This window comes from Cydia fagiglandana, chromosome 18 (genome assembly GCF_963556715.1).
Source record: "Cydia fagiglandana chromosome 18, ilCydFagi1.1, whole genome shotgun sequence".
In the NCBI taxonomy this organism is placed as follows: Eukaryota; Metazoa; Arthropoda; class Insecta; order Lepidoptera; family Tortricidae; genus Cydia; species Cydia fagiglandana.
In genome coordinates this window covers 17,852,632-17,863,136 of record NC_085949.1, presented here as the reverse complement: position 1 = coordinate 17,863,136, position 10,505 = coordinate 17,852,632, and the positions used below count along the sequence as shown (strand labels likewise).

The 10,505-nt window shown below is 42.3% G+C and overlaps 1 protein-coding gene across 1 annotated transcript in view; it reads right to left on the bottom strand.

Moving 5' to 3' along the window:
• Positions 1–2,773: 2,773 nt before the first annotated feature.
• Positions 2,774–10,505, bottom strand: part of LOC134673446 (atlastin-like) — a 36,189-nt gene continuing 28,457 nt past the window's right edge. Inside the window, exons 7-11 of the mRNA XM_063531435.1 lie at positions 10,093–10,277; positions 8,370–8,591; positions 7,631–7,845; positions 7,328–7,394; positions 2,774–7,171 (exon numbers count right to left, since the gene is read on the bottom strand). Coding sequence (XP_063387505.1) covers positions 7,049–7,171; positions 7,328–7,394; positions 7,631–7,845; positions 8,370–8,591; positions 10,093–10,277 — 812 coding nt within the window. The 3' untranslated portion in view covers positions 2,774–7,048. The remainder of the gene's footprint in view (positions 7,172–7,327; positions 7,395–7,630; positions 7,846–8,369; positions 8,592–10,092; positions 10,278–10,505) is intronic.

Below are 10,505 nucleotides of genomic sequence, written 5' to 3'. Positions count from 1 at the left end.
TTAAAAGGGTCTAACAAAAAACGTCAAAGGTTAGCTATTTAAAACCAACCTCATGTCATATTCCCATAATTACAGTGCAATAATATAACCTGGACCAAGTATCGGCCAAAGTTACCCTCTAGGACTGAAGTAACCCGACTTTACGGTATTATATATTACGCCCCATTTACATAGCCATGTCACCAGCGCGCCATGTCACCGCAGCGACGCGCCCTGAGCGGAATCCGGCCACACCGACACGACGGCGCGGTGCGGGGCGCGACGGAGGGGAGCACCAACCGGCAGCTATATAACCGCGCGCAGCACTCAGTACAGGGGCCATTCCGTTCCCGCCGCTTCTCGGCGACACACCTCTCCTAGTCCCTTCCTGCGGTCGCGGCCGGGGTGACATATGTGCGCCTAGGCCAGGCTGTTCCCATCCATCACGGGCTGGAGCGGTCACCGCCCGCCAGTGAATCCTCATACGCAAGGCCTGTAGCGGACACCGCCGGCCGGCGTAGCCCCTGCCCTCAATCTAACCTTCCCGCCGACCACGATTACTTACACCTCTCCTAGTCCCTTCCTGCGGTCGCGGCCGGGGTGACATATGTGCGCCTAGGCCAGGCTGTTCCCATCCATCACGGGCTGGAGCGGTCACCGCCCGCCAGTGAATCCTCATACGCAAGGCCTGTAGCGGACACCGCCGGCCGGCGTAGCCCCTGCCCTCAATCTAACCTTCCCGCCGACCACGATTACTTACACCTCTCCTAGCCCCTTTCCTGCGGTCGCGGCCGGGGTGACATATGTGCGTCTAGGCCAGGCTGTTCCCTTCCATCACGGGCTGGAGCGGTCACCGCCTGCCAGTGAATCCTCATACGCAGGGCCTGTAGCGGACACCGCCGGCCGGCATAACTCCTGTCCTCGATCGTCCCTATCATTCCCGCCTACCACGATCTAACCCGGAGCTAGGTTTGCGTCTAGATTACCTAGGGCACACGCGTATCCCGCCACTACTATAGGGAACCGGCCCACCGGGGCATATTAGTGATAAGTGTTAGCTATTAAGTGTTTTCAATAAACGGCATAAAGCCCCGTCTATACCAGTGTACTATCCGTGTTTGTGTTAACAACCCGTAAGTCCCCTTTCTCCCAAATCTGAGACTAGCTCGGTAAACCTCTCCAGCCTTCCAGGCCGAGGGGATATGTGACTCCTGCCCAGGCAGCACATCACAAGGCAATTCAAGAAATTGCAATCAGTTTCCGTTAAATTACGGTATGTATTTGGTTGATGGACTGAACTCATTGTACTCTGTATCGTACAATGTATCGAATATTGCATGCAAGTTCTTGAACCGTCTTAATGGGGCTGCAGGCATGGTAGACAATATAATAGCCCGACCAGGAATATATGATCACGCGCCATGTTGCGGAATTTCACTGGAACGAATTTATTCATACTTAGTACAGTCATTATAGATTTTGACCCGTGAATAATTAGTTCTTGGATTTTTTTTTCGTAGGTCCTTCGGGGGGGTCACTGGGAGTGTAAATTCAAAAAGTAGGCTGAATCAGGCTCCTGCGTATATTCGAAAAATGGTTTTTTTCCAAAAAAAACGATTTTTCTTCAATAACTCGGCCATCTTTGATTTTACAGTAAAACCGTAAGGACAAAAATTGTAGGAAATTTGATTCTCTACAAGTTAGTCCAGTCATTATATCCAAAAAACCGACCCTTCCCGTGAATAATTAGTTCTTGGAATTTTTTTTCGTACGTCCCTCGGGGGAATCACTGAGAGTGTAAATTCAAAACGTAGACTGAATCAGGGTCCTGTGTATATTCGATAACGGTTTTTCTTTAATAACTCGGTCATTTTTGATTTTACAGTAAAACCGTGAGGACAAAATTTTAGAAAATTTGATTCTCTACAAGTTTGTTTCCCTTCATTTATGCCGTAAAGCGTGGAACATAGGAGATAATGATAATATTTTGAATTTGTCGCGTTTTTCAGGTTTAATTTCTAAAATATCGATTTTGGGGGAAAAAAGGCGGGAACCAAAATTGTTCAGAATTTGATTCTCTACAAGTTTAGTCCTCTTCATTTATGTCGTAAAGTTGAAAATAAACGAGATGTTGAAAATATTTTGAATTTGTCGCTTTTTTCAAATTTTATTTCCAAACTATCGATCCTAGAAGAAAAATTGTGAGGACCAAACTTGTAGAGAATCAAATTTTCTAAAATTTTTGTCCTCACGGTTTTACTGTAAAATCAAAAATGACCGAGTTATTCAAGAAAAACCGTTTTTCGAATATACACAGGACCCTGATTCAGTCTACTTTTTGAATTTACACTCCCAGTGATTCCCCAAGGGACGTACGAAAAAAAATCCAAGAACTGATTATTCACGGGAAGGGACGGTTTTTTGGATATAATGACTGGACTAACTTGTAGAGAATCAAATTTCCTACAATTTTTGTCCTTACGGTTTTACTGTAAAATCAAAAATGGCCGAGTTATTGAAGAAAAACCGTTTTTTTTGGAAAAAAAACCATTTTTCGAATATACGCAGGAGCCTGATTCAGCCTACTTTCTCAATTTACACTCCCAGTGACCCCCCCGAGGGACCTACGAAAAAAAAATCCAAGAACTAATTATTCACGGGTAGGGTCGGTTTTTTGGATATAATGACTGTACTATACTATACAGAACTGTCACCCTATACATGAGAATAACAGCGCCCTCTTAACAATGATCATATATTACTGGTCTGCTTTTAATCACAAAAACAAACGGTATAAAAATAAGATCTTTATTAATACATTGCGTACAGTTATCGTAATTAACCTATCCGAAACCATGTACATAGTCTAGCCCGCGTCGCGCGGGAAAACCCGACTTAGTACCCCGCGACAGAGTCCAATTTGCAACGAGCAAAATTATACTACAAGCGAAAGTGTCCAAAGCGTCGATTGCCAGAAGCCGTGGTTTGTCAAATCGCGTAAAACTCTCCAACACTCGAAACTTTAATAAAATATATAAATAAATATGATATCTGACAATCTGCACTGCGGGCATCTGACTCGGCACACCTTCATCACTTCAAATTATAATTTTGTACAAACTTAGATAAATTTCAATATTAAACTATTTTTATTTGCAAGATACTTAAATGACAATTCGATTACATGCATTACACCCCAATCATAATGCTTTTGTACCAATTTTGCCCGCCGTCCATACCAGCGTCTTCCGAGTGTCGGCGTCTACTCATATCTATAGCTGCTAGTCGACGCAACGTTGGCGCAACTGCACAGCGACGCCATTTTTCATAGCGTTGACCAGACGTCGACGCTTAAAAAATATATTTTGGGGTGACACTAAACTAGGGCAATCGTAATGTCATTTCAATATCTGGGCTATAAAAACTAGGATTAGCCTTAAGTAGATATGTCATTATTGCCATTTCAAAATAGTATTTATACCACTGAAAATAATGTTTTAAACTTGGTGTGCGGGGTGAGTGCCCGCAGTTATGGCACAAAACAGGCAACGCATAGAAACAGTCCTCTCGCATATTGCTTACACTGTGAGCTGGGACGGCCGGGGGCGCTTCGCTGTAGGACTAACAAAAAGGTTCATGTTATTTTTTTATTTCGTTGGCGAAAATAATCAGTAAAAGGTTGCAAAGTTTTTAACATTTTAATTTGAATTTTCTATATTGTCTGACTTTTTATAAATATACACAAAGATTTGGTGTCTTAATTTCCAAATTTCATTAAGATTTACGTTGGCTAAAAAGAAACTTACTAAAACTGAAAAAGGAAATTAAAATAATAACCAAAATTTGCTTTGTACTGGAGTATAAATCCTATGGTACAAAGCTAAAAGAACCTTATGTACATCTAAAATATGTATAAAGGGAGCCTATAAGTCTTCAATTGAACAACAGTACACTGGCCATCACAGTATGAACCACAGCGAAGCGCCCGCCAACACCTGTGCCTTACGCTACTGTTCCAAATAAACTTACAACAACACTTATATAGTCCGGCGCAACATAAATAACATCTTGTTCAACATTTTACTTACTACGAGTGAAATTGAGCAGAAGGATTAGCTTTGGCCGGAAACCGACAGAGCGTCTCAACCGTACGGAAGACAATAAACATATATGTTAAGCCGATACCTTTAGGGTGTCACCATACATAATAGTATACCACACACATATGTTTCTATGGTATGGTTGTATTATCTTGTGAGCGTTTTGGGGTTACCTGTATCTGTAAGCCCGCAAGAGATGAACACAAATAAAAAATATATATATCGCTCAATATGTTACTGACCAAATTAGGGTCGCATCATCTGAGCCAAAACGGGATAAATGTTTTTATCGTCCTTCTGATATTGTCATGGAACTTTTCCTTGTCGGTTCATGTAGGTTTAGAAACAACATTGTGGTGACTCCCTTAATGGAGAGTTAAATTTTTTTAACTGATTGAACAAGATCAAAAACATTCGTTATGTTCGATTAGACTTGTGTACCAGGGGGTTATCCACTCTTCTTGTCTGTTCGTTTGTTGGACAGCTTAGAGATGTAAAATCTATGTATCATGTCTCAAACATAGCGCTCAATAAAAAGTTTGTACTATTGTATATTAAATGGTTTGACGCTCTGGGTTGCTCGGCCCGCGAGGAGGCGTGCGAGCCATAGTTATTGAACCAAGCAAGTTCTTTATTCGTTCCTACTTGCTTCGACCAGAACTATAGCTGTTAACCCTAAAATTAAACTACGAGTCATCCTCACTATGACTCCGTGTGCAAGAATTTAAAATCGAAATATAGTACAAATAAAACAATAACCAAACCACGTTAATTTTTAAACAATAACCAGTGACATAATATTTGTAAACCGATATACATATCGAACATGATTATTATACAAAACAAGTTCTTTACCAAATCTAAACTTTAACAATTAAAATCTAGTTAATATAATGAAACTGACATATCCTAAGTTAAAATTATGGACTCATAATTCATAAGAACATATAAATTCTTCACCTACACAAACGTCAAATAGAAAAGTAGAATTGAATATTAATTTGACAAATGTTTAGGTAAAATGTTAAATGAATACAACATACATACGAAACTATATTGTCATGCGCGTAGCAGTCAAAGTTTGACTAGTTCCTACGAAAGAGATGGAAGATGTTAAAAAGCCAAAATGATCAGACAGAAAGGGACGGAGAACTGAACAGAATTGCTTTGGCACAGCGGAGTCTATCCTCTATCCTACTCTCATATTTTACCTTAACTTACTGAATGGAAGTTTAGGCACTTTTGGCTTTTATTTACAATAGGGTACAAATGTGTTTACCATCGCGTTTTCTCGGAAACGGTCGTATTTGACATGCTCATTCAGTCAACCTCAGTACTTTTTGTACTGAGACTAACTGAAATAGCAAGACACGTTCGCACGTTTCCGAGAAAATACGATAGAAAATAATTATGCACTGCATCTGTAGGCTTCATACGGATATAAAGTCAGGCAGTTGAAAGCTTATGCTGGTAATTTTGGTAGATATTCTCACAAATTGAGCAAGAGAACACGGTCTGTTGTTTAACCTATACACTTTCTATGCCTATGATTGTTTCGGACACATCACAACCTAGTTATTGTGATACCTTGACTGTTTTTCCTTTATATGAACCATAGTGGCAAGAAAAGCTACTTGTGAAGAACTATATAGATCTGAATCTACTCTACAAGTCGCTACGTACTAACAAAATAAACTCTGAAGTTTCAACAAATATAATCCAAATTTTGATAGAGTTTTGGCCAATACGGGAACGATTAGATTTATATTGGCACTTTAGAAAACTTGGTTGCTACCGAACATTATTTACATAGGGGTTTGGATGACTACATTAATTGCCCCATAAAGAAATTTACATTTTGACAGTACTTGAAACTATTGATACTAGATTTTAGAGTAATTTAGAAATTCTTAAAAATATTTTAAGTACGTCCACACTCCCGTGCGTTACAACAAGTGATTCAAAAACCGTCCGTTTGATATTTTCGATTTACTTAATGTGACCATATTCGTTTTTTTGTGCTACTATTCTAAAACTCTTAAATGGGCTCGCGATTTATAAAATATATATAATTATTCTATATTTGTATTATAAACCTACTAAAACCGTCTGATATTTCAAGTTAAAAAAAAGTTGGTTCGCCGGTTGGTCAATAACTATTAAAATATCGTTTTAGTCTAACCGAGGATCGACTCGATAAGAGTCGATAAAGCAACAATTAATTTTCCTACACTATAAACTAGAGACCCTTACAATTGTCTACGCACTCGACATGAACACAATCCGCCACCGCACGCTTCAAAAACATCGATAACTCTATAATGAACCGTACACTTACCGGCTAATCGACATAAGGCGTGGGTCCATTCACACACACATTTACATTATAGGGTTACTGTCCAATATCCGACATCAGAAGTGGGATCGACACCGTTAAAATCTACATATCCTTAACAGTACTGATGGTAACCCTACAGAAGCAAATTTACATACGTCTAGGGTTACCATTAATATTTTAAAAAGACCACTTTAATACATCCGTCATCAGAGTGGAAACGACACATTAAAATTTTGGATACGTCTGTCAGTACTCCAAGTGTAGTAACCATACACACGCACATTTACATATGGGGTCATCATTAGCATTTTAAAAAGGTAGGCGACATCAATGGGATCGACAAGTTAAAAATCCGGATAATATATCCGTCAGTACCCCTTCACTCGCACATTCACATATAGGATTACCATCAGCATAAGGCCTTTTAAAACAAATCCGACATCAGAAGTGGGATCGACAAGTTTAAAATCCGAACTAAACCGGTAACCCTACGCGCGTCTGGTGATATGTCATCGATATGTCGCCTCACTAACCGTCGGTTTAAAGACCCAACGCAGACACGTGTCCTGTCTCGCTCCGCCCCGTGCGGGGTGGATACCCTCGAGATGCGCCGTCTCAGTCTGGGCGGGCATCACAACTGCTTGTGCTTGCCGTTGACGGAGGGCGAGGGCGGGCCCAGCGCGCTCTCGGCGGCGGCCTTGGCGGCGTGCTCCATGCCCTTCTCCAAGCCGGCTTGGTATAGCGGCTTCATTACCTGACAAAACACAAATTGGTAAATAAAATCAACAAATCTCATTATACATTTTTTTCATGATAATTGGTCATATTGAGATTAGAACGAAGATACTGTAATGAACCGCAGAATTACATGAAACCAAAATATAACTTATTATCATAAAGCATAACTTACATTTTCCCAAAGCACGTTGGCCGTGTCATCGATGGTGACGCCCAGCTCCCGCATCTCTCCGCTGTACCTGTACAGCAAAATAATACATTATTGCATTATAAACAAAACGTAGGTAGAGTTAGACCAACACAAGTCTGCAACGATTTTGATAGCGCACACAGTGCAAGTGTTATTTTAAAGGTCAAACTTCAACGCCAAGCACTAGTGTGACGTGAGCAGAGTGAGGCCCATGGCCAGGATGCAGAGGTAGACGATTGTAGAGGCCTAGAGGCCGACTTGCACACGTAGAGAACATGTCAGTACCTGATGTACGCCCAGAGCACTAGCGTGAGCAGCGCGACGCCCATGGCCAGGTTGCAGAGGTTGGCGATGGGGTAGAGGCCGACGAGGCCGAAGATGCCGCTGAGCACGTAGAAGAACATGGCGATGGCGAAGAAGACGGAGGGCGTGCGCGCCGCCTTGAAGATGTTCTTGCTCTCGTTGTGCGCGCTGAACTGCTTGAATTGTTCCTCCAAGTCCTGGAATGTAAGGGATTTATATAATTTATCAAGCGGCTTTTCTACGAAATATCTCTTCGATTGAAGATAAGTCTGCAGTCTTAGTTAATATAAATGAAATGATAATTGACCCACATAGGATCAAAAAATAATGGCACAACAATGTCACAGAACACTCATTATTTCGGTCAAGCCGAATCTCCTTACGTGGGGCAGAAGAGGGGTCCCGTTACGCGATTATGGATGCCGGATTGTGCCGTCGTAGCACCTAATCCTCTTTAGGCGGCTATCCAACTTTCAGTACTCCGGCAGGCGTGGCTCACTCCGCGATTTCGTCGCTTTGCTACAGGTAGCTAAAAGTACATCTGTTCCACCCCAATTTTTGGGAAAGCCATAAGCCGCGCGTGGCGCTGTCGCCACCTAGCCGGCCATATCTGTGCTGATCCTAGCAGACGCGTTTTGTTAGAGAGTGAGTCTTGTGTTCCTAGTACTATTATTTATTCTGTGACTCCAGTTTTATCAAAATGTTGATAAGTTTGTCTCACCCTGACGAGCTGCTCGCAGTAGGACTGGCTGAACTCGTCCCCTCCCATCTTCCGCTTGGAGTGGAAGGCGTGCAGCGCCTTGTCCCGGACCCGGCCGTGCTCCGCCTCCAGCAGCTGTGTCTGCAGGTAAGGTTTGGCGCCGCCGCACACTTCCTCCATGAGCGTGGTGTACACTTCTCTGGCCTCGGCCACGGCTGTCAGGTTGTTCGCTTCCGCTGTCGCCTGTGAAAAGGAACATCTTTAAGAATGGTATTCCACCTGTTCTATTTCTTTGTCCACTATCATTAAGCAAAATGTGAGACGCAATACAAATTGGACAAGTGGAATACCAGTGGCGTGCCTAGGGTTTCGGAGTAAGGCAAGCCGAAAGATATGTTTTCGTAATAAATGTCCAATCTCACTCTTTGGACTCAAATGAATTTGCTAGCGTATCGCGGCGAGCTATCATAGCGCACAGCACAGGGCATACTAGGTACTACCATAACCACTAGATAGAATTTTACAAACATATCAGAGGGCCCACAAGGTGGACTGATGACCTGGTGGGCTGGTGAAGGTCGCGGGAGGCGCAAGACCGGGCATTGTGGCACTCTTTGGGGGAGGCCTATGTCCAGCAGTGGACGTCCTCTGGCTGATATGATGATGATGATCAGAGGGCCTACCGCATACACTGAAATTTGCAAATTGCATGCTTCTTTCTCTGTCACTCTAATTACGCCTTAATTGGAGTAAACCAACAATCCTTGTGTTTTGTAAACGGTCGTACAAAATTTTCTCTTAATGCGACTGACTTATCTGAGGATACTCAAGTCGGGTGTTGGTTTTGGCGCGGAAATGATATATATCCCGTTTTTCTACAAAGTTTAACGATTTTACCTTGCTTTCGTTGAGTAATACGTGGACGCATCTCATACCGTCACAAGGAACAACTTCATCCATTGTTAACACTTATAAACGTCACAACAAACGAACAAATCCACATTCACTACTTAATTCAAATTAACTTAAATGAATTGACCTTTCGTTACGTTACTTTCGACTCGACTAAATAATAATACACTTGAAGTAAACGCGTGCCCGTGTGAACTTATGCAGCTAACTTCACACCAAAAGCTCGGCTTAAATCGCCTTATAAAATTGCTATACATACCAACAAATAGTTACATCGTTCTATGGCGTTTGTAGGCTTAGACCGCCTAGAGCGGGACGAAAAAGCAAGCTCGCACTCGTCGGCTTGCAACCGCAATCCGACGAGAGCGAGCAGGATAGCTGAATTCTCAGCAGATATTCATCCTACGCCTGATTTCTTTCGCGCGGAGGAGGCGCCACGGCAAAATTTTGCAACACGCTGGCGCCGCGGTCCGCGCGCTGTGGCTTGAATTTAATAATACGTACATTTGGCGCGCGGTTTAAAAATAATCTATATTGATTATTGATCTTATCACTACGTAATTTCGGTAAGGCAACTAAGGCAAGCCCGGCTTTTGGGCTTGTATGGAAGTACCGCCACTGTGGAATACCACCCTCAGTAACTCAAACAAGAGTTACAATTTTATCAATGCACACCTAACGGCTGAAACTTTTTGAATGACAATTTTGATCAACAAAGATCAAATATTGGACAAGTGGAATACCAGGGATTTGTAGTTCTTGGTTTTCATTTACCGTCCGTTTCTGAACTATAGACCGAAATGTCTAAAGCATAAGGTGCAAATTCACTTACCACCAGCATACTCTTTGGTTCGGGCAGCTCATTGCCCTTGTAGATATTCATGTAAGACACGAAGTACTGCACCAGCTCCTTGGCCTTGACTTTCTGGCCGTTGATGAGCTTGGGCACGAGGTTCTGTGGAGCCAGCAGCATGGGCACCAGCTGCTGCAGTGACCGCTTGAATTCAGGCTCTATGTCTGTGGGATAAGGGGTCATCCATTAATTACGTCACACCAATTTCTAGGTTTTTTGACCCCTCCCCCCCCCCCTTGTCACACTTGGTCACATTTGGCAAACCCCTCCCCCCCTAGTGTGACGTCACATTTTTTACGAAATCGCCAAATCGAATTAAGTAAATACCTAAGTATTATTAATATTTTATCAAAATATTTTTGGCGATATAAATATTACTAATTTTATAACCC